Source organism: Acanthopagrus latus, chromosome 22, assembly GCF_904848185.1.
Source record: "Acanthopagrus latus isolate v.2019 chromosome 22, fAcaLat1.1, whole genome shotgun sequence".
NCBI classification, from domain to species: Eukaryota; Metazoa; Chordata; class Actinopteri; order Spariformes; family Sparidae; genus Acanthopagrus; species Acanthopagrus latus.
In genome coordinates this window covers 15,629,803-15,657,074 of record NC_051060.1, presented here as the reverse complement: position 1 = coordinate 15,657,074, position 27,272 = coordinate 15,629,803, and the positions used below count along the sequence as shown (strand labels likewise).

Genomic DNA, 27,272 nt, shown 5'->3' with positions numbered 1-27,272 from the left:
GCTCAGCTTAGCATTAAGAAACAAGTAGTATGGGTCTGTCAGATAGTAACAAAATCCACCTACTAGCACATTAATGCTCACTAATTAATGTGTTTATCTTAATTGTTCTAATAGTGCAAAAAAAAAGTAAAGAGTAAAAACAACAATCTTACATTTTATGGAGGTTTATGTGTTCACGTCAGATTAGCTTAGCATAAAGAAACAGCTAGACTGGGTCTGTCAGAGAGTAACAAAATCCTCCACCAACACCTCTAAAGCTCACTGATCAACAGGTCTAGCTTATTTTTTCCTTACAATAAAAAAAACTATGTGTAAAAAGGACAATTTAAAATCTTTTGAAGGCTTATGCGTGAGAGTCAGTTAGCTTTACTTAGCATACAGGAAGAAGTAGCCTGGGTCTGTTAGTAACAAAATCCACCTACCAACACCTCTAAAGCTCACTAATCAACAAGTATAGCTTCTTTTGTTATTGTACAAAACACAAAGTGTGAAAACAACAATTTACATTTTATGGAGGCTTATGTGTGAGAGTCTGTTAGCTTAACCTAGCATAAAGGAACAGCTAGCCCTGTAGCGATTTTGCTAAAAAACAGCTACAAGCACATCTAGTATTCAAATATGAACAAAACATACCTGGGTTTTCAACCCTTTTTCAATGTGTATTAATAGAATGGAAGTTCATACATAATTTGCAAAAGAAATAGCACATCTTTGCTGTCAGTCTGACCACTGAAAAATACTCCATCCTGTACTGACATGTACCATACGGCCAACAAGCAACAGAAACAGTGCGCAGACACACACCTCAAACTGTTTAAAAGCTACTCAAAAGTGAATTATTGCATGTATGACTGAACACCATCTAATTATTTATGACAACAGTTCTTACACGTCTTAATTCGCTCCATCCTTCACAGTCATTTGTCAAAAAAGCAGAGGCAGTATGCATCCAGCAGCACAGCACACGTCTAAGCACAAACCCTCGCCCGCAAATTTATCTGGGATTTCTCTCGGGTTATAACCATCATTGCTCAGAAAGCCTCGAGCAGCAGTCCACAGTTTAACAGCGTTGGCCCGTTGTAAACTTCTTTTTTTTCCCCGTCTGCTCTCTTTTTTCGTGTGGTGAAAACAAATGCACTAATGGAGGATAATTACCCTGTGTTGTTTTAGTGTTTGCCCGTCTCTCTGGAGAGGGCAATAGCAGCCTCTCAGGCATGGAGATGCTAATAGGTAGTGCTAATTGCTTTCTATTATGCAATCGCGGGGTCAGTGATGAGCTGTTTTTTTTAAAAAATGATTTCGTAATGCAATAACCCAGAAAAAAACAAAAGGAACGCATCATTTATCCTAACAAAAAGAGGGAAAATGTGCATGCCATTCCACCGCGATCATAAAATATTCATCTAATTTCCACTTTTGCCTTGATTTAAACCCTCCAATTAACATCACCGACTATATCTCTCTTTGTTTTCCGTTGAAGAAAAAAAAACCTGTTACCCATTTATTGACCCCCTAAACCCAATTAACAAGCTGGCACGCACGTTCGAAAGCAGGTAAATAAACAGAGCGTGGCCAGCCTCTGCACAGAGGGAGGGCGGTTTGTTTTACCAACCAAGAGGGAATTACCAGCTGTCTGATTGTTTTGGCATTTAGACTGGATGTGACGCCAGTTAGGAGTTGTTTTGGGGGTCTGTCAGAGGCAATGCTTAGTTTTGCCTGACGCTTCCACGAGTGCTCATTTACTGTAGGTGGAGGGGAACATAAAGGAAGTAGGTCAAGTCGTCCACCCTCCTTCTCCTAATGAGCCTTGTCAGCCGGAGGTGTCGGATGGATGACAAAAATATTATTCTATCTCCAATTCACCCCCGACCTTCGAAACACGAGTTTATCTCAGAGCAGCAGCCTTTAGTGTTAAATATAAATGTACCTTTGAGCTTTTTTTTTTTTTTTTTTTTTTTTTTTTTTTGGAGTTTGCCACCTCCGCTCAAACACAGAAATTGAAAGGAGTGAAGGAATAAAAGGCCGTTTTAAGTATTTTTCCACATGACCGACTTCACCCCTGAGTCAGACAGGTACACACCTGGCAACCCTGTTAGCTGTTTGAAAAATGCTGAGTGACAGCTTGACCAGCACCGTGCCCTGATTTCCACTTTACTTCACACTTTGGTCCCCTTTGGGCAGAGCACTAAAAATTGTCATTTTGGGGTAACAAAATCTTGACTAGATGACATAAAGACCCCCCCTTTTTTAATATCCGTTAAAAGGAAGTGGGTGTACTTGGTGTGAGAGGAGTGGCGGGTTTGCTCCAAAAATCACACTTACACGTCTGGCTCGCTCAACAAAGCACTTCTGCACGCGGGCAGTTTGTGTCCATTTCCCCGCTGCGGCACGTGTGTCTGCGTGCGGAGGTGTGTAAAATGCTCGACTGCGACTATATATGCTTGCATTTTTAGTCACATTTAGGCGAATGAGGGCCAGCAGGTCCGATTTGAGGTAAGCTTGCAGCTTCAAGAGCTCAAAAGGCTGAGCAAACACAGAGAGAGTGAAAGTTAACGTGTGATACAATACGACTATACATTTCTCCCAGACAAGTAGCTATATGGTTTGAACACTTTCCAACACTGCGTCACAAAATTACATATATTTTTTCTTTAAAGGTAACGGTTCATATTTCGCAATGCATGACCTCGTCACCATTCCGCATTTGGATGGTACAAGCAAGATGTGAATATTTTACATTTTGTGTGCTTCATAATTGAAGCTTTCGAAACTGTGATCTCTGCAAGAATTTAAAAGTGCAACATGTAAAGATCTGAGTCGGAAACTTTCCAAAATGTGTTGAAATTATCGACAGAGTGTGAAAAAAAAAAAAAAACATTTTGAACATTGTGACGCCTGTGTATTGTGCTAGCATGTTAATCAGCTAGCCTCCTCCCGTCCTGGTCCAAAGCTCTTGTGCTAGTACCAGTCTGGACTGCTAGCTGCACTGCTAACGAGCTGATAAGCTATCCATTTAGCAGCAGTTAGCACTTCTCACATTGAGTATCTTTCAAAAAACAAACTTGTGTGTATTCAAGCTTGTCTGTACATTTGTATGAAATGTCCCACCGGCGGGTCGAGCAGTGATGAAGAGTTTAAGGTCAAAGATGTCAGCCTCTACTCAGTCGGCAACTTGTTTTTTGGCAAAAATGCACCACTGACTGTATGTCTCAGTCTGTCTGCCAGAGGTCAGATGCAGCACAAGTGAAGCTAAGCGTATTTGTATTGTTCACGTCAGGCTGGAGGCGTTGCACATCAACTTCTCGGACTTCTCACAGCAGGCAACCTTTCACTTTCTCTCCCCGTGTCTCTTCCCTCTCGATCATCTCTCTCTCTCTCTCTCTCTCTCTCTCTCTTTCTCTCTCTCTTATTCTTTATACACATGTAGGGTTTATTTGTAGCGCCGAGTCTACCGAGTGGTCACCAGCCAATCTAAACATTACTTAAAAATTCGCTTTCATCCACTTCACTGCAGTACATAAGGCAGAAGCTGGAGTGAGGGGTGAAATTACCTTGAGGCTTCTTCTCTGTCCAACACATACCGGTCTAATCCCTGACACCGCCTGGCAGTCTGCAACCTCGAAACACTTCACCGGACAGTTTCTGGCGAGTTTAATTTATGAGTGCTTTAAGGTTACAGAGTTCTTTTTGAGAAGCGCGGCCACTGACAGTTGCACCGAGTTTGTTCAGCGTTTATGATTTATTCCGGGGGCTGACTTCTGTGTACTTTAAAGTCCCTAAAAAGCGCATTACATCCCATTCACATGTCCAAGGATCAATCCTGAAGGATGCCTCTCAATAACTGGAAGATTCAAGCGAACAGAAGAATTTCAGATGCTTCCCACTGTTTTTTTTTGTTTTTTTTTGCTTTTGGGCTACAAGAGGACTGGGTGCAATATCAAAGAGCGGCAAAACTCCCTTTCCCATTAGTCACAATCCCTGAGCTCATGACAGTACTGGGAGTCAGCGAGTATTTGAAATGTCAGACGCGCACAGGCTTCAAATTCTGGCAGGGTCCAGTCACTGCTAAATCCTTTCAAATTTTCTCTCATATTTGTGTTACATGTTGCATTTTAACCAGAAAAGGAGACAGCTGCCGCTATGAATGAGTCCAAACGCTGACTGCCGAGCACAGTTTTCAGCTCCAAGCCGGTGCTCCCTGTCCTGTGAACAGTCAGGGTGGCCTGCGGCGATGAAAACGAGCTGTCTACCTCTCTAAAAATAATTTATTTAACTGTGATTCAGTCAGAGGGCCTTCCGGCTCAAGCCGAGGCGAACGACAAGAGGGGGGGAACCACTGTGGCACAGACACGTGTGATTGTGCATCCATGCATGGAGGCATGTCAATCAAATAGAGGCCTTTTTTTTCTTATCGGGGCGAAGTGGTCAGAGGTAACATCAGCATGCACGCATGTGAGAGACACAAAGAGAGTCGAAGCCAGGTCTTAAAAGTTCTGCACGTTTCACTGACTGCCGCTATACGTTGAGTGACACCCTCAAACACCGACCTCCCCGCCGGCCCAAACAAAACAGGGTCTGTTCTCTCCACACACACACACACACACACTTGCACAAAATCAACCCACTACTCTCTCTCACACACACCCACATTCACTCACCCCACCAGGAATCCTCACCTTCATCTTGGCACAGTGCAGCCAAAAGTAACACAGGTCAGCTCAAGGTAAATAAATCAGCTAATCACTGGATGCTTGCAAAGAGGCCGGTAGCCTGCCTGTCTCACACACACACACACACACACACACACACACACACATACAGTATGCATACAGCACACTGGAGGGTTATTAATGCTGCTCTTTATTTTCTCATTAATTCCAGTCGAGTTTTCCCTCCACATAAAAGTTTTTTGTTGGATTTCGGCTCCCGTGACTCTATCGAGAAATCCCTTTTTTTCCCACTCATCGATCCACAGCACCAAGGCAGAAAAAAACCGACAAAAAACCCCAGAATGAAGACAGAGCGAGGCGGAGATGGAGAGAGACACAGCCGGTCTGTAATTGACAGGGCAGGAAGTGACAAAGAGAGAAGCCGTGGAACGTTTAGCTTCCCGACGAACAATAACTTTCCTCCAAACTTTCCTGAAGAATATTCTCTCTGCTGCCCCACCCCGCACCGCCTTCTCTCACGGATTTCTCACGGAGGTGCCGAATACACTTGGCGTCTTCAGAATGAGGTCAATGAGGGGACCACATCTGAGGCTCATGCGCATACCTATGATTTCTCTTTACAAAAATAAAAATAAAAATCCTCCTCCAAAAAAAAGTCTTCCTGCTTTTGAAAGTTGAAAAAAAAAGTTACCCAGAAAAATGCATTACTCCATTACTGAGATCCAACTTGTGAATTTACAAAAGCTCTTTTCTCCTCGCCATCGCAGCAGCATGATGAGCATTACTCATCCACATCCCAGTCAAGCATAGAGGCCCTCAGGTTGGGCCCCCGGACACTTATTCATCTTCTCACAGATGTATTCCTTTTCACCCTCAAGGTGCACATATGTGTAAGTGCTGATGAACTGTGCCAGAGCATTCGTCGAGGGTCTGTTTAGCTGGTGTCCTTATCTGCGCTTAATAGTACACACGTCTGCCTCATCCTGTGAGTGATGCACAGGACTCAGCTGATAACTTAAGCTTGTGTGTGTGTGTGTGTGTGTTCTAGTTAGAAAGTGAGTGTGCAAGACATTAGAGCTGAGTGCGGCGCATTAGCTTTGTACAATCACTCTGAGATAAAAATGAAGCAGCATCGACCGCTGCGATTTTCTAAATCACATTAGGGTTGCAAAGTTTCATCTGAGTGATTTGTGTGTATAATGTCTGCAAATAAAACTGGCTCTGGGGGGGCCTGCTGCAAGAACTACATGTTGACAAACCTGCATGTTTGTCCTGTTGTGACACAAATCAGACTTCTTGACTTGAGCGTGTGTGTGTGGGTTTGCGCCAATCTGCGTTTGTGTGTCTGCACTCAGGGAAACCAATCTGACCCCCGGGATTAGTGGCCGACCTGGTGAGTGACTCTCATTCTGTTCCAGATGTTTATCACGTCATAAAGGCCCCAAGCCCCTTGTGAGAAAATAGGTAGGAACACAACCTCCTTTCAGCACACATGGGCTCTCTCTCACTCACACACACAAACGCGCGCGCGCGCACACACACACACACCAGCTGCGGCCCAAGTCTTAGCAGTGACTGACGTGTTGATAAGAAATCACCTCCGTGTGTGTGTGAGTATCAGCAGCACATATGAACCCACAAACCACACACTTCCCTTTTCTTGAAACTGATACATCATGTCATAAATACTGATGCTGAGCGCAGGCGGGCGGGCGGGTGTGCAGATGTTGCCGCACATCTGTGCAAAAAGCGAATGCGTCCCCAACGATGCGTTAAAGGGGCAGTGTGCAGTTTTGAGCTCACCCTAAAAAACTCGTAAACAAACTCTCTTTGTTTTCCTTCCAGGATGAACAAACTGAACTCAGAGTTCAACACAACTTCCCACTCTTTAACTTTGTGTACATGTGGCGGACCCCGCTTCTTCTCCAGCTTCAAAAAACACCACCAGCATTAATTCCTGCCTCCGGGACATTGTCGCGCCTCGTTCCAGCGGTGCCAGCCGTGCGTAATGAGCGCCATGCGTGTGGCCGGAGCGCACCAGCTGGCCGCGCGGAGGGAGAGAGAGAGAGGTGTCAGTCACCGCGCGCGCGCGCGCGCACACACACACACACACACACACACACACACACACACACACACACACACAGTATCAATCTCAACAGTTGCTACGCTCTTGTTACCATAATAGATCCCGAAAGCGCGCCGACATGTCAGAACTGATATTCGGATGGTTAGAAGAGGAGCGCATTCCTCTGGTGTCGGTCGGAATAATTTGGATTTTTTAAAAACACACTCTCGCTCATAATGAGTCGAAAGCCTGCTGCAGCCTCACATGAAGCCACTCTAGAATGATCATGGGAGATATATCAATATCTCCTCTGAGGTGAGTGAGGTCGAGAGGGGACGCTGTGGCCTCCGGTGGATGTCATAAAAAAAGAAAGAGAGAGGACTTGTGCCCGGCGGTGGATGAGAGGTGCACGCCTCATCGTCTCTGATTTCATGTTGGATAGACTATCCTTTTAACGCTTCTGATCAGAGCAGGGCGTCTAGACATGCAGGGCAACTTTTCTTTCTTTCTTTCTTTGTTTCTTTCTTTTTTTTGGATTCAAAGGAATCTCTTTGATGGTGACGCGCTTCAGCCAACAGGGCAAAAACAACAAAATGAAGAAGAAGAAGAGAAAAAGTTCTTACCGAGATACTGTCGGATGTCCAGCAGGATTTTAGGGGGTCCTCCGTTCAACTGGTAAAAGAGGGAGCCGAAACAGAAGAAGAACAGCGTAGCCATGCAGAAACCATAACCTCGCAGGGAGAATCGCAACGGCACGGCAGAGAGTAAGCTGTACTTTCTGTTGTTTCGCTCTCTGATGTGGTTGGGAGTCGGGCTGTTGCTGTTAAGGGGACTGCTGCTGAAATTCTTCATCATCTACTCCTCACAAAGCGCCGTGGAAAGTCACCCATCCGCCTGTGGAAAGTGAAACTTGTCGCCTTGAGATCATTTGAGTCGGGCGGCCAGTGATATTTCTTTTTTGGAGGGGGGAGAAACGCGCAGGCGAAACCCAGCTCTCCTCCAGTGCCGCAGCCACGGGGTTGTTTCTGTATTTTTTTTTTTATTTTGCGCACAGCGTTTTTTCCGCTTCTGCTCGGGTCCACCTCGTTTGCGCTCGTTGGGATGACTGCTCCTTCCTTCCGTCCTTCCAGCCGAGTTAAGGGTCCATCCTTCCACTGCCGAGTCTTTTTTTTTTTTTTTTTTTGGGGGGGGGTGTCAGATTACTGAACGTGGAGAGAGGAAAAAAACTTCCACCTCATACGGGATTCGGGTTCTGCGATGGCTGTGTGTGTGTGTGTGTGTGTGTGTGCGCGCGTAAAACAGCGTCACCCAGTGTTCAGAGAGAAGGGGAGGGAGGGGAGAGGAGGGCCCTGACCTGACAAGTTGACTGTGGGCATTCATTGAAACGGGTTTGATTTGTGACAGCCCCAGACAGACTGTGGAAGGAGTTTTTAAGTCAGCTGTGAATTTCCATTTCAGGAGGTATGAGAGAGTGGTGGCTTTGACAGTGTGATGATAACAAAGCTCTGATACAGTTTCTGGATGTTTTTTTTTTTTTTTTTTTTTTAACAGATCAGACAAAACATTCATCTCTAATAGAAACATCAATGTGACCTTTCTTCTTGTGTAAAGTAGTTATTATTAGTAGTTATTCTCAGGATGCCTTCACCACCAGGATAAGGGTGTAGGCGTTTGACGCGTGTTGAAAAGGAACCGGTGAGGTTAGTGTCTTGTTCACTTCTTGTGCGTGAAGCGTGTGTGTGTGTGTGCTTTAAACTTTCTCTTTCCCCCTCAGGCTGGCTCTAAGGGGCCATATATCTCTCCATGGCGGGGCCTAAGCCCACCACTTAGACTACACCTGCACTTAGGAGGCGACAACAGTCATTCAGCACAATAATAATAACCACCTCGCAGAGAGGGGCTGATGTGCTTTCACAGGGTGACAGCTACTGTAGTCGAGGGAGCAACGACGGCTGCGGAAAACAATTTGGCTCTAAAGACCAAAAGGTAATAAAGAGAAGCACAGTAATTCTGTAGGTGGTCTATTGGCTGTTTGTTTTCCACAGGTGGAGTGAATTGTAAATAGTTTGGTTCTGTATTTTGCAATGCTGGGCACAATGAGTGTGAGAAGCATTATAGGTTGACAGCCCTGCTGGCACAATCTCCCATGCAGCAGGAGTTTATTACACAGAACTGCAGCACGGCTGTCAGCAAGGTTTCTGCTGTCATCCAAAAGCAAATGTTATAGATGTACATGTATGGAATTCACATCATACTGTATATGAAGCCTATTAAGATGGGGCCGTTTGTATATATTGACATAAATGTCCAGCCCATACAAAATGTATGTTAATGTATGTCGATTACATATTTTGGCATAAGACTTTACACAGTTACTTATAAATACAACATGTACACACACACACACACACACACACACACGATCTTAACTATGAATACATGAATGGCTGCAGGATATAATACCATATAAAAAATCAACATGCACAAATCTTACTTTGGGTATTTCATATATGTAATAAAAGTACATATTTACAGATATGAACTGCATATACGTTGTTAAGATGAATGCCTGCAGTATACAATACTGTGTACAAATTAAACATATAGACATTTTGCATATAGGTACATGTACAAATTCTACTGTGGGCATATCAATTTGTATCTTCGCATATGTGAATAACATTTTTGGCAGCAGCATACAATACCATGAAGAAATTCTATATTATATAGACTATACAAATTTTATGATGGGTACTTTGTTCTCAACTGTCTTTGTAAATAAAATATATTAAAAAAACCCCATTAAAGGTGGGTATACAATATATAGACACATTTTCATGCATGTATATATACATTTTTTCTGTGGTATTTCATAAATGTTATACACCGATATCTCCATGTATCATAAGATATAAATATGCAATAAACATATTTCCTTATAGGTATCATGTCGGCATCAGATATATATCATATACTATGTTTCCATATTTTAAATTACATCTATGCAATGATACTTTTTTCTCTTACTGCTGAAGAGAACTCCAGACAGACATTGAGACCAGGATTAACGTGTAAAATGTAATGAGCTCAGACTTGTCTAACAGGATGTTGAATCAGTACCTTGATTCCTCAGGTTGTCTCAGGTCTACAGTATTTATTAGTAAGCAATATCCCGGTGCTGGAATTCAGCTGAAGGTCCTCTCCTGTTTGTAAAAAGTCACACAGATTCAGTAAACAGTGTCGACCCACGCGTGGTTACTGAAGGGTTTGTGTACTCTGGCAAAGTCACATCGGGGTAAATAATGTTTGGAAACTAGGAAGCGACGGAGAGGAATTAATTCCACTTTGGCAAGAACATCGCACGTTTGAACGAGGCCCACTGCGTCCGTGTTAAGGGCCATGCACTTAAGACTTAGAGCGCACTTAATTGTGTTTACCCTACTGCCATAATGGGAATCAATAAGGTTGTTTGCTGGGGGGAGTAACCCCTGGGAGCTACGAGTCCAGACAGTTGGATTTGCCTCTCTAATTCAAAGTAAACTTCTGGAGTCAGACTTCAGATACATCATAAACTTTCAGAGGAACTACTTCAGTGACTTCTGACCGCCCAGGAGGGAAATGTGTGGCAAAAGAATTTCCATAAGGATGGATATCACAGTCATCATAGTGTTTTTAGGTGAGCGATCCACCCTATCTTGTGTATGTGCTTTGTGTCTAAATCTTGGTTGATGAAGTCATTTTAAAAACACAACAAAACTGTTTCAGTCATTTGTTTCGAGCAAAAATGTCAAACGTGTTCTGTGTCCACCTTCAAAGATGTGAGGGTTTGCAGCCTTTCTTCGTCATTCATGATGGTGGATGAACAGTCCTTTGGGGGTTGGACAACAGATGTGGTGATTTATGAACATTTTTTAAAGACTACACAATAATTTGGTTTGTAAGTAGTCTGCAGATAAATCAGCGATAAAGAAAACCACTAGTTACAGCCACATCAATCATGCTCTGAAATAATAAGGTATGATATGATCCAGTATTATGAAAAAAAGAAGTAGACCAAAATAGATGGTTGGAAAACTAAATAAAAGTAAAAAAACAAAACAAAAACATTATTGTTAATTGTTGTCATCCTGTCACTGAATTTAAAGGAATTTTCACCGTAGATTGGTTACAGTCATGCACAATCACTGCAGAAGAAAAAGTGGACGAGAATAATGGAAAGAGACCCGAGGCAGAAAAAAAGTCTTCATTTGCAATCGTGTCGCATCTTTTTTCCTCCTGAGATATTTTAAATTAGATGAGCAATTGTATCTGTGGAAGAGGGCGTCTTGAACTGGAAAGCTAACTGCTCATTACAGCTGTGGAAAGGAAATCTGATGTGCTGTCTCTCCTTAAAAATAAGCGCAACTAACAAACAATGATGCTTTTTGTCCTTAGCCTTCTTGTTGCTTGTTCACTTGCTTCTGTGTGGTTTTGCACTCAGACAAATGCAAAACACATGTGAAAATGTGAGGGTACTGCAGCAGGATGAATTCTTTCGGGATAACGTTTTTTTTTTTTTTTCTTTTTTAATCACATTGTGGGCCCGTGGTACGAGCAGCTATTTAGGAGCTTCTCGACATGTAAAAGAGTGGAAATCCTCTGCAGGGCGTCACTAACGGCAGCTGCATGGCAACAAGAACCAGACAGGCTATCGAACTCTGCCGACTTAGTCCTGAGCAGATGTGTGCAGTTTCCTAAATGAGGCATTACGAGGCAGACGCAACACGACTGTTTATAAGCTCCTTGAGTTTCAGAGCTCCGACCTCCGAATGAACCTTTGGCAGAGCAGGTAGAGGAGCTGTTGTTCAGTCCAGTGGCGAATCTTCAGGGCCTTCAAGGTGTTCCAAGGAGGCCCTGAACTCCTCAGATGAAAAATAAACGTATTTTATTAATTTAATAAATAAAATAAAATTACGCCGACTTGTTTCTGTAGTTTTCTGTCCTTACACTGCGCATTTGGGTGCTTTTCTGTGGAAAAAAAATAAACCAATCAGATAGTTTTCTACGGTGTCTCGGGGCAGAATATCCTCCAACCAGGGTATTCTGTTTATCTTTTGGAATGATCTGACCATTACACGTAATGAGAGAGTACGTTTGGATTGACAATTTGATCTACCAATCACATTTGGATTTGTAGCCAATGGGCGTATTCTTTAAGAATGTCGACGGCTCTAGAGTATTCTAGAAGGCCCGCTAGCTCAGTTACGCGAGGCCTAGCTTAACTTGCGAGCTGTGATTGATAGCCTACATTGAAAATGGTAACGGGTGGAGATTATATTGATACAGCAGGTGGAGATTATATTATCGCGGATTTATTGTCAGTGCCCTTTTCAAGACGACCGTTTAATGAAAAGATGGACATTGCTAAAAAAAAAAAAAAAAAAAAAAGCCGCCCAACGTCCGAACACCTCTAGCTCAGTCAACCTACAAAAGCAGGCGATGTGCGCCACTTTCAGGCTAGCAACTGGGAACGATACACTTGGCTCACAGGCTCGGTGAGTGGAACTGATCTCTTATTGCTGGTTTTGCTAGTCTTGCATCTCGTTGAACTGGTTGCATTTTGTTTCCACACACTTGTTAAATAATTGTTCATAAAGTGACTGTCTACTTGATGTTAGATAGAGTGTGTGTGGCTGTGTGTGTGTGTGGCTGTGCGTGTAAGTGTGGCTGTGTGCAAAACTCTAACACCGCAATCTTGAAGATGGATAACGGCATGTATTTTTCGTTTGTGATTTTCTTTTTAATTTTTTTTCGGGGGGGGATTAGAAAGGGCCAGTTCTGATAGGCTGTAGTGCGCACATTGTAATGAGGTGTGTGAGCAACACTTCCTATGGACCACATCTGTAGAGCATTATGGGGCCATTCACAGTATGTTTTAATGCGTTCACAGTGCTTAATGACAACACTCCTGAAGCTGATATAGATGCAACTTAAAATGAATTAAAGTATGATCCTTAGTATGAAAACCACGACTTTCTAGGAATCCCATAGATACCTATAATGCATTATAAGGGTATAATGAACATACTCATAAGACATCATAATGAATTATACTTATGCTTTATAACAATCAGGAGTCATTATGACACCAATGTCTCACACATTATAAACATTCTCAATAAAAATGTGTCATGGTGTGCCCATAGTTATAAACAGTGAGAGTGCTTTATAACAACACGGCATATCAGTACTTCATAATCGCTGCTCGCTCACTATTTAAGTGACGATCATGGTGTGTTACAATTCTTATCATTGCAATACAGTTTGCAATAATCATTTTATAAGGCATTGTGATGACTATTAAAATACTTATGATTGTTAGACACTGTAAGTGGTTGTTTCGTGCTTTAGGTAAAGGAAAGTCAATGAAATCTCTGTTATAGGCAGATGTAATAGATCACAAGCTGACTATAAGTCACTGTAAATGGTCATTGTTTGCTTTAAGCAAAGTGAAATAACGTAACAGTACAACAAAATGTATTTATTATACATTCTAGGCATCGGTGTAATAATGAGCGTGTGAGTAATGTGTGATGCCGTGTGAGAATGTTTCATGTGTGAGTTGACATGGTAACTGGCCATCCTTCACACTCTGGGTTTGTTAGGTGCTGTTTAAGACGATCCTTGAAGAGATGCCAAACTCTAGCAGTAAATAACTTTGAGCTAATGGACAACATTGACCCGTAATTACACACATCTCGTCTGGTGCCCTCCTGTCGCATGACGCGACGATGTGAGAATCTTTATGATGCGTGTCAACTGTAACGACTTTTGGTGTGACTGCTCCCACGTGTATGTGCCTCTGTTAACAGATCTGTGTTTGTACTTAGATTAGAGCAACAAAGGCTTATTTCTTCTTGTTATCATCCAATTGAAGATTGATAAGAAGCACATGGTTATTTCCACATCAGTGTTATTATTATTGTTATAAAGCATAATCAATACTCAATAGGTGCATTATAACAAATTATAACTATGTTTATAATGCATTATAGTCACAGGCTTCATTGAGAGTGCATTACAGACCAATAATGAGATGAAACATTATTATTATATTATATATTTTAACTCAGACAATGATAACTTATGATACTACATGGACTATTATATCTTACAGAGTCCTCACCACAGTTGACCTTTAGGTGTGTATAGGTAGTTATAATGTATCATAAGTCAACCTCAATAGTGTGTAACCACTCAGAGCATCCATGAGACATTTGAACTAACTGAAGGAACAAGTTTAATGCCCTTTAGCCACCTCACATGGAGCTAACAGCCTGTCTGATGCTCTCGGAGTAGCATGTTTGACTATCAGGGAAAAAACTAAAAGAATTCAGCCCAAAGTGGAGGACAAAGCCTTTATCTCTGACGAAGGGGCACATGTCACTGAAACTTCATTCCATAAAGATTTTTGTCTCTATCTGCTCGCACCAGTATACTTCGGACTGTAACCTTGAATTTATTCATTCCTGACTTCAGAGTGCTCCCAAATTGTCTTCCATTCTTCCTCCTAACAATATTGTAGAAACTTAATATCAGCTTCTTTTTCTTACATCTAAGAATAAACTAATAACATGTTTGGATGGACCTGTTTTAATCAAATTAAGACCACTGTTATTGTTCCTTTTTTGCTGACTGTCCACACTTTTTTCATTTTTAATTTCAAAATGTTATTAAGAAAGTTATCGACAGTCCAGCGTCCAGTGCCACTGTTGACCACACTGATGAAAAGAGCCAGCGAGGCCATGCCCACGTCTTTTCATGACTATGTGTGTTTGTGTGCGTGCGTGTGTGTGTGTGTGTGTGTGTGTGTGTGTGTGTGTGCGCAGCGACAGTCAGGAGGCTGGTGTAATGCAAGAAACAGGTTTTTATTATATTTCAGAATGACAAATAGCTATGGACATTAACTTTTGTTTGTTTTTCAATACACAAGCAAATCTGTATGGACAATCATTAGGTAGATGAAAACCAAATAAAATAATTTTGTACACATATTTTACAATACATACTGTAGTTTCCTCACTGGCTAAAGCAATATGCAATATGCAGGAAGGTATTGCTATTCATATAGTACAGCTAATTACAGTTGATAAGAAATAAAAAGCCAAAAAAAGAAGAAAAATAAGTTATTTAAATATCAATTACATATACAGAATGTGCAACAAATGTCTGCCAAAGCATTTCATATATGTAATTAAGAATTTATTTTTTTTGTAAGACTGCAAAAAAACAAAGTGGAAGTGAAGAACTGGAAAAGAGGTTAACCCGTGAATGGTTATCTAACTTGGCATTGGGAAACTCGATACTAAAAATTACTAGCGTAACCCCTCTGAAACCCCTTTACAATACCTGACAACAGACGTCCGTTTGTGGACCTGTGAAACAAAACATAGCCAATTTTTCTTCCGCCTATAAAACAGCTAGATTTACCCTCTAAAGTGCATTTACAGTGTCAGTATTTTTCATTCTTTACAAAAACACTCTTCCCAGGGTCTTTTACTCTTTTTTCTTCTTCTCTTTTCCAACCCCCCCCCCGCCTCTCATTCTCGCATTTTTCTCAGAGCACCACTTTGATTGAAGAGGAATTAAAATGGCATCAAACATCTATCTATCAAATGCCCACTGCAAATAATAATAATAATAATAATAATAATAATAATAATAATAATAATAATGATGATAATAATAATCCTCTAATTGAAGCAATAACAAAAAAAAAAAAAAAATCTGTGGAACATGTCTTTCAGGTCAGATCTAAGTAAAGACGAAACTTTGCTGTTAGAAATAAAAAAGGGGAAGGAAACCAACAAACATGGATGAGTTGTTAGCTCACCCACACACCTGCGGTGGGAAAATGAAAAGAGTCTCCGCTTTGTTGTCAGTTCCTTTTTTTTTTTTTGGCCCAACGTTTCTCCAACAGGCTGACCCAACGCAGTGTTTTCCCTGAAATGCGAGACTTGTTAGTGTGGAAAAAAAAGTGTACGCTGACTTTGTAGGTCAACTTCTCACCTGATATAATAATAATAATAATAATAATAATAATAGCTGTTCCAACTGTCTATCCCCAATTAAGATCAGACCAGCGTCGATTACAGCTACAGTATAACGTGTTCCCCAACAACAGCTTATTATCCAGCGATAAATCAAGTCCAATAAATTCCAGATATGACAGCCCAGATGTCAGCTGTGTCTTTAGAACATTTTCACTTTTCTTCTCCTCCTCCTCCTTCTCTCTGTGGTCCCACAACCATCTGTATGGAACGTAGTACAGTGAGAATGTGTTGGCATGTTAAAGGGATGTTAAAGATGTGACGACGTCTGCAGTTAATTGTCTGAAAGGGGGAGGGGGAGTGCGTTCAACAACTATAGAAAACCACTGATCCATCAGAGAGTGTGGTTTTGTGGTTCACGTCCGTGTGCGATGCTGAAACGATCCGTTTTTTTTTTTTCCAGTTCATAAAAATCTCAGTTATTTCTCAGACATTCAGAAGGAAAACAACACAAAGGCTCAGCACCTTTAACGCGGTTCAGCCTCAGTTGACACTGTACACATGTTCTACACAACGAAGCTGATCATTCGTAATGGTAAGGCAACTTAATGTGTGCTTTGAGATACACAGGGAATGTATTTTTTTTGCTGTGAAAAGCTTGATTGTGATTACTGGAGTAAAACAGAGCTTTCTGTGAGATACCCGAAGGGGGGGGGGTGCATCCAAGATACGCAGCAGAACCATCATACGGTATAATACGAAATACAAAGGTGTGACGTTTCAGCTTAGCAATGAGTGAGAGCTGGCCCCTCCGAATAAGGACGCGACATTCAAAAACGCAAGCACAATAATTTTTTCATATAAATCTTTTTTTTCCTTTTTTTTAAAACTCAGATATGCGTTATGCTATAATACAGAAAACATGATACAAAACAAGCTGTCTCAGAAACTCACCAGTTGTTCAGAGCTTGGTGAGTGTGCATGTGTGTTAAGTTGATTAAAAAGTCCAGATGTTACAGTGGATTCTGTCGTCGTCGTTATAAACCCATTAGCCGGAATGAAAGATTTGAATGAGGAGCAAAAATCACTTTGGCCAAGCTACTTCCTTGAAGAGACCCCTCGGAAAAAAAAAATGTCGCCTCGCCCCGCAAAAGATGAAAATGAAGCACTTATGAAATATGCAGGAATCAAAACCGTCTGTTCCGTATTTATAAAACATCCGTCCTACAAAAAGAGTGTGCAATCTTCCTTCAAGGCAGATCCAAGTCTTTATTTTAAGACTTCGGGGGTGTCTTCAGAATAGAAGCCATCCCCCACAGAGTGAGTCTACAGTCTTTTCTTTTTTTAAAAAAAAAGGCAACTGATATCTCATCTTGGCTGTTTGGAGGAACTCTTCGATGCCGTAAACATTTCAGAAAAGGACAGAGTGATGAAGAGAGAGAAGATCAGGGAGCTGGGAGGCTCACTTAGAGTCTTTTTTTTTTTTGACACGTGCGAGACAGGAAGTTCGGTGGTCACTCGGGCGATTGTGGAGTCCCATGGCTGTATCCACCACCGATCTGGCCGCCTGCTGACCACGTTTGAATGAGATGGTTCTGACCAGTGAGTTAATACCTGTTATTACATACGACTCCACCGACATGGTTAGGACTGCACCTCCCTGTGCGCAATGACTGACCGTGCCTCGCTGACAAGCCGACGGGCGTGTCTCTCATCTCGCACCCCGGCCTCCCATACAGTGCTCTCCGTCAACACGGCCACGTGGCTCAGCGTGTCGACTCCCGCTGCTGCCAGTAGCGTAGTGTACATGGGCAGGCCGATGGAGGTGAGCCAATCGGAGACCGTGCTGATGTTACCCGAAACCGCGGGCTTCCGGCACATCTCTGTCAAACCTCCGGAAGGGATCTGAGTGACACAAGGGATTGAAAAAGAGATAGTTGTCACACTGATAAAGATAGACTATACCAACCCTTTTTTCAACCTCCTCTGAAAACAGCACTAAAAACATTAAAGATCATCTTTAGAGCAGGTTTGTCTCGAGTTACTGTGGCGACAAGACAATGCAACATAGCGGACCCCTCCTAAATTCTACACACTGGCCCTTTAAGTCCCAGTTTAGGCCAGTTATAACAATAATACAAAACAATATGTCCACATTTACCCGAGCTTGTTAAATATTTAAGCCTGCATAATAATCACTGCTCCTCAATGAAGGCGCCAGCTTTGGGCACAGGGAAATTACTGTCACAACTAGCCTGTTTTCCAGCCTGCATTGTCCAGGAAAGCCACGCTGAGCATTTATATTGCTCTGTCACTCCCCAAAACTGCCTCAACATCATCTCCATTGCTGGGAAGTTCTTGTGAACAAACGCTGGCATTGCCTTACCGCCATGCGGTGCTGCTTGCGGAGCTCTCGGACTCGGAGCTGGTCCATGGTTGAGGCAACGTCCTTGACGGGCTGCTCCATGTCCTCGGAGTAGCGCTGCACCAGCGGCTGGGGGATGCCACAGCGGCCATGCTGGAGGAAAGAAGGGGAAGACAGAGACATCAGATGGCATATTAAAAGAGGAATACATTTCAATCACATTTGAAAAAAAAGAAAAAAAGAAAAAAAAAGTATATATATATATATATATATATATATATATATATATATATATATATATATATATATATATATATATATATATATATATATATATATATATATTTTTTTTTTTTTGTTTTGTTTTGTTTTGTTTTGTTTTGTATTTTGTTTTCAGCGGAGAATCCACCAGAGGCATGGGCTGATATAAAGGAGCATTGTGATTTATGACAGTAATTATGAAAATCGAGCTCTGGTTGTTCCTGAATGAATGAAGCAGACTAATGGCATCAAATGACTTGTCTGAGAAAAATCTGAGCACGATTCCAAAGGGAGCCATAGATGACATGAAACTAACTTGTAGAAAACAGACGTTCTGAAGAAACTTGGGTCGGTGTATTTTTTTCTGCTGAACTTTTTAAGCATATTTCTTTGTTCTCCCTTGCTTTGTGTAGACACCTGGAGTGATGGCCGCTTTCCAGCTTGAGGTCTGGTTTTAGTTGGCCGAACTTGACCGGAGATCTTTTTGAGGATGAAAGGGGGTGGGTGGGTGGAGGAGCTGATCTCTCCGGAGAGAGGGATGGAGAGAAGGTCACAACAAGCCTACCCTTCGTACCGCCTGGATTATCTGGGGCCGGATGCCAACACTGAGTTTGCACAGTCATTTTTATCCTCACTTATTATGCCTGGGGCTGGATGCTGTTTTGAAATTTAACAATACATGTGCCAATATGATCTCTGAGATTTATTTAGTCAGTCTCACTGAGAACTATGCTTTCTTCTTGAGGAACACCCCGATTACATTCACACTGTTGCGCATTTGTGCCTGGAAGCTGCCCAGTACAGCCACAGTCTGATCTGCCAACTGGAGCAGTTGGGGCTGAGGGGCCTTGCTTAAGGGCGAGTAAATGAGTGAAGATTTATCTCGCATGTCCAGGGGATGAAACCGACAACCCTCCAATCACAAGCTCGCATATCTAACCTTAAGGCCATCAATGAGTTTTTCGCTGCATCAGCGTTTAATGTTGTTTTGAGCAGCGTTGCAGTAACTTTTCCCTAAATAAAATATTGTGTAAAAAATGTGGAAGTCTGCTGATTACTTGATGTATGTCAGTATATACATACACACACACACACACACCAAAGCTCCACTTTAGTGTCTGTTGCTTTAAGACCGCCAGTCTGCTCTCATTGGTCAGCTCTCACAGGCCTAAGCAGTCACCGTCCACCGTGTGTGCATAATCTTTGCTGGTGTTTTTACAACAGTGGCCGTGCTGGGGTGCGTGGCTGAGATCATGGTCAAGTCCTGACAGATAATTTGAAGGCACAGCTTTTTGATACAGGCTTTTTGTAATTTTTTTTTTTTTTTAAAGGCTAATTAGATCACACCTAGACCTGCTTTATAACCAAAAAAGACATGGAAATCTCACTGTTTATTCTTGAGCAGGCTCAAACTTATATGTTGCTACTACACATGGTTTATATTCCTGTTTAAGACTAGAATTCAATCACTTTCAAGGTACTTAAACCAAACATTTCCCGATTTTCAAAGCCTTTATCATCACGTCAAATAGTACACAGTATTTACTATATTTTTTACTTTGGATTGATTGTTTTGATCATAATCTGTTAATTCTTGCTATTTCGGACACTATGCAACAAATATGTATTGTTTTATTTCAACTTTGTGTCTAGATGAACATCAGATTTTGTGGTTTTCAAGGATTATATTTGAAATTCAAGCATAAACTTGAAAACACAAGGGCTAGAATAAGCCTTGTGTGAACCCTGTACCACAGCAGCAGTGTGCCTCTCACATCTCTGCCAATCTACTTCTGACTAACAGGAATCCTGCAGCGCTTTGCTGTGGTCTAACGCACTTTTTCTCACCTCATCCCAGGATTCCTCTGTGTGTTTGTCTGTGTGTGTTTGTCTGTGTGTGTGTGTTTTCCTGCCAGTGTCAGGGGCTCCGTCGCATTAAAGGGGCCCCAGCCTGGGGTCTGGCGAGTGGCAGAGGGTTTTATAACCCCGTCTGCCTTCAGTGAGATTCAGCCCATAAACTTAACAGTCTGAACCGCATCATAGTGAGAATCAGCCCACAGTCTTTCACTTAGCTCCAGGCAGTGTATTTATGATTGCACACACACACACACACACAAACACACACACCCTCACTCTTACATACAGAAAGGCATCCGCTTAAAGCAACACACAAACTTTAAACTGCATTAGTTTCTATTTTTAAACTAAATGAGTTCCAAAGCAAGCTGCTGATGTTGTTGGCCGTGACACAAGAGTAATTTGGATCCAAGCTGCAGTCAAATTATGACTGGGTTAAGTTAGGCATGTTACGATGCTGAACTCAAAGAGCCTGACGCCAGACAAGTATAGCCCTTAGGTGTCTTGGAGCCCCATTCTCACATTAACCATGGAAATATGACTTCATGTGTATTTGTGAAATGTTGGCTTGAATGTGGTTTTTAACAGAAGTCTCACCTCATCACTAAACTATAAAGGGTGTACATTCATTTGAATTATCAGCACAGAAAAAAAGTGTGAGCAAAAAGTTGGGAATGATCAATTGTTGGAGGAAGTTTGGAAGTCTTCAGCATGTTTGACATGTAGAATGATGTATAAACTGAATATAAATATTGCATCTGTGCATGCATCGATCTGCAACACAGCCTAAAGTGGTGCCAGATGTAATTTTTTATCTAAATTGTGATTTCTTTCCCCCCATGTTTAGATTAATGATACTTAGCTAACCTTGTCAGAGTAGGGCTCCTCTGTAAGATCGATGCCCTCGGCTTCCAGGCGTTGTTCCAGCAGACTGAGCAGGTCGGGACCCATCTTGGCGTGGGAAACCTTCCTAGCAACGGCCACCTTGCCCCCCAGATCCGAGAACCATGGAGGCTGCACCGCTGGAGGAGTGCCGGACTCCTCGCCCATGGAGGAGGCGGATGATGTGGCACAGGGGCTTGCGGGGGTGCTCGGTGTCTTTGCGGGCAGAGCAGGGGGGCTGGGGCTGCTGTTGCTGCTGCGGATTACAGGGCTACTGGGGTGAGAACGGTTGATGGAGTGGGTAGGGGAGGGCGTGGGGGACGGTGAGGAGGGCAGGGAGAGAGGAGGATGACGCATGCCATTGGCAAGTCTTTCCCTAGACTTCTTGGCAGGAACTGGAGGAGGGACCGGTGGCTTTTTGGGATGAGTCCGGATGACCCTATCCCCACTTGCATTGGACTCAGGGGGGCTCGGAGTTGGACTGGATAGGAGCTCTGGGGGGTTGGGGGACTGGGTTGTGCGACAAGGAGGGCGGAGAGGCAGCTGGGAGGGCACCGGCGGTCTTTCAGCCCTTCCTTTTGGGCTCACTGTTGGAGTCCTATTCTGAGACCCCTCGTCTCGACAGACCTTGGTGGGGCTACTGTTGCCTGATTTTGGCCTTTCCTTGGCAAGTTTAAGCTCCACACCCAGATCCTTCTGCTCAAAGTTCTGCTCCCAGTGCAGATCTCCCAGAGAGTGGGAGCGTTTCCAGGGTCCAGCGGGCTGCGGGGGCCCATCCAGGTCCTCGCAGCTGCGGCTTGCTGGGATTGGGGACCGTCTCTGGGCCTTGCGCAGCCCCAGCAGGTTGAAACCCCTCAGGGAGGGTTTGATGAAGAAGCTTTTTGTGAACTTTGTGCGTTGGTTCTTGTTGTTCTGCTGCAGAGCTTCTGTTGAGAGGGTCATGGGCAGGGTGGGGTAGTCTGGAGACTGGAGGCCGGCTGAAGAGCGACTGGAGCGGGAAGCTTTTCTGCTTTTACCTGCAAAATAAAAATATGCATCTTCTCTTAGTTATGCATTGTAGACACATTCACTCTGGTGTAACCACAGGTGTTTTCCCTGTCTTGTGAAAGTGCTAACAAGGTCACTCTTTAGCTTAATACGTCTCCATTAAAGTAAAATCTGATCCATATGAACAAGCTGCACACGATACATTTTGGCTGCCTTTTGCCCACACTGTTTGGCTTTATTTAAGAGTCTTTTGATAGTTGCGGATATGGGCACGGAGCAAATTGCTACAGAGAAGCAAAGGAAATAGTATTTACAACAGTGTGACATAATGCTCTGGATCATGTATGCTTTGCATCATTGGAAAACATGTCCACAGCACCAATTATTCCTGACAAGTCTGCCAGAGCCGAGTCATTTGACAAACATTCTTATCATTTGAGGCTTATCTGGAAACCGCAGTCAGAATTAGACTAAATGTTTTCTGAAGAAGGGATGGGGTGGGGTGCCACTGGGATAAAGATAAGCTCACAGACTCACAACCAAACTGGTGGATTTGCTGTTGTCGTCATAGCAGCAATCCCAAATACGGATATCTGGACTGGACAAGTTCAGAAACATTTGGAACAAAAAGGGCTGAAGAAACTTACCATCTATCCTCTGGCTTACAGAGCAGAATGGATGGATGAAATGGATGTGTGGCACAGATTGTGGCTGGCCAGAGAGTTTAGAATGATGACAGAAGAAACGTTCAATTGATGGGATGTCATGAAACATCTCAACCGTTCCCAGAAATATCAGTGCAGTCAAGCATATTTGTGTTTGCATTAAAATTAATTACATGACAGTTTCGAGAAATATAACGTGGGAGAAGTTTATATTTGACTCTGTGTTTCAACAAAATGTTTTGTGTTGACAAGGTTACCAACCCTCCTCAACACTATATACTTATGTTATCAGACTCTGGGTGTCTAGAGGTGCAGATAAATACAATCCTTGAAGAGATTCTAGACTCACTAAATAACAATGAGCTAACGGATAACGCTGACCATGAATTACACACATATTGTCTGGTGACCTTGTGTCTGGTGGTATAAGGATCTGCATGACGTATGACACACTGAAGAGCTGAGTAAGCGTTAAGCTTTTGTGTGGCTGTGTCCTCCTGTACATGCTGTATCAAGAGCTTCTCTATCAACAGATATGTGCTTGCATTAAACTCATATTTTAAAGCAAGAACAACTGAAATACTGTATTTAATTGTGCTTTAGTTAATATATTAACTTTCAGAGATGAAATCGGAGTAGGAGGACGTCTGCTGACTGTCCAATGAAACACTCAAGATAGTTCAAACATGCACTACTAGCTGAGAATGTGCGCCATCTTTTTTAAAATAAAAGTGACCTTTAGCTTCTGTTTGGTAGATTAGCATAACAACATCATCACTGGCAAGTTATACATTGAAATTTTTCCTACTGTGATGTTTTTATACACTGAAATATAATAACAATTTGTAGCCCTGGGCTGCCAAAACTGGGGCCTGCAGGCCAGAGTTGGCCAACCACATTTCAGAAAAAAATAATCTCAAACAATAATAATATAAATGTGCTGTTATTTCTGTGAGTTGATTGGTCTTTAAATATGAACAATATCTAATTATTTATTAAAAAATATTTATTTTTCATCATGGGCAATGACACTTTGCACAAGAAGTCATTCAATTTAGAGAACTTCTTAGATCCTACTTATGACATTATATAGCATTGTCATGGTGATATTTATACACAGTGGGTGTTTGCTTTTTGTTCCTTGGCACCCCAAATGAAAAAGCTAGGGCACTACTTACCCAAACTTGTATGAGTACTTGCATGAAAAAATGTGTTCATTGTTTATATTGAAATATAATGGGAAATATGAGACTGATTTATGATACATGAAATATGGTGTTTTCAGATTTAAAACATATACCATTAAAAGGTGCAATATGTAAGAATTTTAGTTAAAAATATTCAAAAGATAACACTGTCACTGTAATGTGCTGCAGAGATATCTGCTGAAGCTAGCTAGCTTCTAAGCAGCTAGCCTGATCAGTCCAGGTCCACCAACACGTCGCCGGTACTACTTCCAGTGCGAATCCACAGGCTGCACGGCTAACTGAGCTAACTAGCTGATGGCAGCTATAGTTAGCAGCAGTTAGTAACTTGGATGACATGACCTCATTTTGTTCTAAGTATGGAATCTACCGATGGGCATTTCTTACAGACTGCACCTTTAAACCTAAAGATGGTGACATAGGGGGAATCAATCTTAATATCATCATCGCTGCTTTTCACTAACTGAACAATGCATTATGTGTGCATATGAAACTGATGAATGAATGCTAACTGATTACAGAAATCATTCAGTGATGTGAAGAAGAATTACTACATCTGGTTACAGGGAAATGATCAGACACATGTATGTTACAGAAAGATCTGCTAGTCAAAGGAGAATACATTCAGGGCTCCACAGAGCCTTCCCCAAAAAGATAAAGTCTAACAGACACAGTCTGCACAATGAATTTTGAAAACCTTCTGTTATTTAAGTTTTGCTTAGCCAATTCTCTAGATTAATAAATATTCAGATGTAGCCATTAAAATACAGTAACATATTAATGATTTTTATGAATTCGTAAAAGGAGAACTGTGGAGCCCTGAAACTTTAAAGAAGAAATGCAGAGTGTTGACTAAATGTTATGCAGCTGGTTAAACAGTGTTAAGTGGCATGGCAGGAAGATACAGACAGAAAAAAAAGGCAGAAACATAAAAACAAAAGCAAGCGGCACCAGAGTCCTTTTTATTTTAATTATTTTCCAAAAGAAGTGGCTTTTATTCCACAACTTAAAATCTCTACTGTGGCAGATTGCACACCTTACCGCTTAACCTGGATGACACATGAAAACACACATAAAAAGGGGAAAACCCAGTAGTTACGCTGGGACCCGACAGTTATAGAGAGATGACAAAAGTTTGACAAAAGCAGTGATTTATGAGTTATGGAGCTGTTACGAGAGAATGTTTCTGTGCGGATTGGAGAGAAAAAGCGTACAGTAGGAAAGAGCAGATTTCAAATAAACAAAACAAAAAAAAGTAAAAGAAACGTCACAGATAAGACCCTCAATGGATTCAATAATCAGAACTCTTGTACAATCTATTCACTACACTTAAAAAATATTTTCATCCACATCTTTTTTTTTTTTTCTCTTTTAGGCACATACTGTATGATCGTTTGTGCAATGCACTCACTAGAAACACAACAAAAGTGACAAGTTGAAATGGTTTTGAAGACAAGAGGTCGATGTGTTAACTGACTAGTACAATTTTTTTAAAAAACCTCATCAGCTTGTAGAATCACCACCGCAAAAAAAAACAAACAAACATTTTACCGACATGCTACTCTGCAAGCTTGTTTTTTCTATATCAGAAAAAAACTTGTCTGGGCCCATCATCACCATCCTTCTGATATCCTTTTATCAGCCTTGCATCCACAGGTGTAAGAGCTGGGAATTTGAGTCCGTGACTGGGCAGTGAGTGTGCTCTCGTCAGAACAGTTCTGTGAACTGGGGAGGATCTCCCCCTCTGTACTCCCAGCTTTGTGGGGTGGACTAGGCTTAGTGGTCTTGGACCTGGCTCCCTCTCAGTTACAATTGGACTTTGGCACTGACGATACAGAACGCCTACAAGATGGAAAGAGCGGTAAAGAGAAGTGGAGTAACAGGACAGCAGAAGTTAAAAAAAGTGTATGGGGGTGATTCTCTGGAGCACCCATACTAGAGGGGGGATAAGGTTTGAGTTTTCTTTTTTGGGGGGGGGGGGCACTAGTCCAGAGGAGAGACATGGGTGAGGTGTTGGAGAAGCATGACGAGAGATGGAACAGAGGTTGGGCCCACAGAAGGGGAAAAAGGGACGAAGGAGTCGTCGTGGAACTACAGCTAGACCGAGACTAGGTCTAACTCCGGGGGGGGGGGGGCTCGGGTAATGATGGTGGTCTAGACTATGCAAAGCTATCATTACCATTCTCCAGGTTCTCATTGCTCTCGTAGCAGCCGGAGTCCCGCGGGGAGTCTCCCACCAGGCCCCGGCCCTCGGACAGCAGCTTCTCCTGAGAGCCCGACAGGCCGCTGCGCTCTGGATCGCTGCTGCCTGAAAATACACACAGAGAAATAGCAACATCATCAACATTAGCATGTATCTCAATCCATTCTTGAATTCTTTTTTGGCTATTTTATGCCTTTATTAGGTAGCAACATCAACAAGTTGCTGAAAAACCACAGGGTAACTCCATAACCACCATTTTAAAAAAAGGTACAGTGTGTAAGATTTGGGGGCAGCGATGGAATCAACAAATCAAATATTGGCTTAAAAATGGAATACGATAACCATAATTAGGTTTTTTAGCAGTGTATAATCACCTAAGACTTTTATATACAGAGGAAGCAGATGGAGGCAGATCCTTGACCTTGCAGTCCGCCATGTTTTTGTCATTGTGTTTCTACAGTAGCCCAGAACAGTCAAAAGAAACACTGTAGGAGAGGGCCTTTTCGCAGTTTTAGCCGCCACCATGAGACGAGGGATATTTATTTTTTTGCAATCTGCAGCCTCACCACTAGATGCCACTAAATCCTATTCATGCCTTAAATCCCAGGTCCAACTTGGTCATTTTTATAAAAGACAAAGATGAATGCAAAAATCCTCCTTTTGTCATCATTCATTTGTGCATCTGAATGAGGTCATTGTGTTTCTGATTTGTATTTTTTTTTTGGCTGATGTCTTCGTTTTGGGCATTGCAGAACGATGATGGGGGGATTGGAGGTTGGAGGATATGCTGAAAATCAAAAGGTAAGTGATGAAGGATCATACTGGAGTTCTTTCTTATGTTGATACTGTGATTTATAAACTGCAAAATTCCAATAAACAGTGCTGGATTTCTAAATTTCTTCCCCCTTTAGTTCCAGCAAAAGGGAGTGGATTTTGGTGACAGCTCCCAGCAGATCTTAATTCCAGGTGTTCAACCCACTCATCAAACTACAGCTATGTCTCATCTGTTACACAGCCAAGGAGTTGGAATGAGTCAGAGTCATCACACCAAGGGTCTTCTCACATGTCCGTGTCTACTTA

General features: G+C 42.2%; 2 protein-coding genes and 1 long non-coding RNA gene across 14 annotated transcripts in view; 1 reads left to right on the top strand and 2 right to left on the bottom strand.

The window, feature by feature from the left end:
* Positions 1-8,268, bottom strand: part of usta (uronyl 2-sulfotransferase a) — a 59,817-nt gene extending 51,549 nt beyond the window's left edge. The window contains exon 1 of one of the 2 annotated variants that reach the window (XM_037087424.1): positions 7,362-8,268. In XM_037087424.1, coding sequence (XP_036943319.1) covers positions 7,362-7,593 — 232 coding nt within the window. In that variant the 5' untranslated portion in view covers positions 7,594-8,268. The remainder of the gene's footprint in view (positions 1-7,361) is intronic. The other variant, XM_037087425.1, reaches the window with a different exon arrangement.
* A 3,700-nt stretch (positions 8,269-11,968) lies between these two features.
* Positions 11,969-27,267, top strand: LOC119012210. Its single transcript, XR_005072395.1, has 3 exons — positions 11,969-12,272; positions 26,945-26,993; positions 27,104-27,267. It is a non-coding gene; the product is annotated as an uncharacterized LOC119012210 (long non-coding RNA).
* Positions 14,627-27,272, bottom strand: part of sash1a (SAM and SH3 domain containing 1a) — a 270,190-nt gene continuing 257,544 nt past the window's right edge. For 10 of the 11 annotated variants that reach the window (XM_037085802.1, XM_037085801.1, XM_037085799.1 and 7 more), the window contains 4 exons: positions 26,169-26,297; positions 21,118-22,148; positions 18,154-18,285; positions 14,627-17,672 (listed from right to left, as the gene is read on the bottom strand). In XM_037085802.1, the coding sequence (XP_036941697.1) occupies positions 17,412-17,672; positions 18,154-18,285; positions 21,118-22,148; positions 26,169-26,297 (1,553 nt within the window). In that variant the 3' untranslated portion in view covers positions 14,627-17,411. Of the gene's footprint in view, positions 17,673-18,153; positions 18,286-21,117; positions 22,149-24,918; positions 25,832-26,168; positions 26,298-27,272 lie in introns of those variants that run through there. The other variant, XM_037085806.1, reaches the window with a different exon arrangement.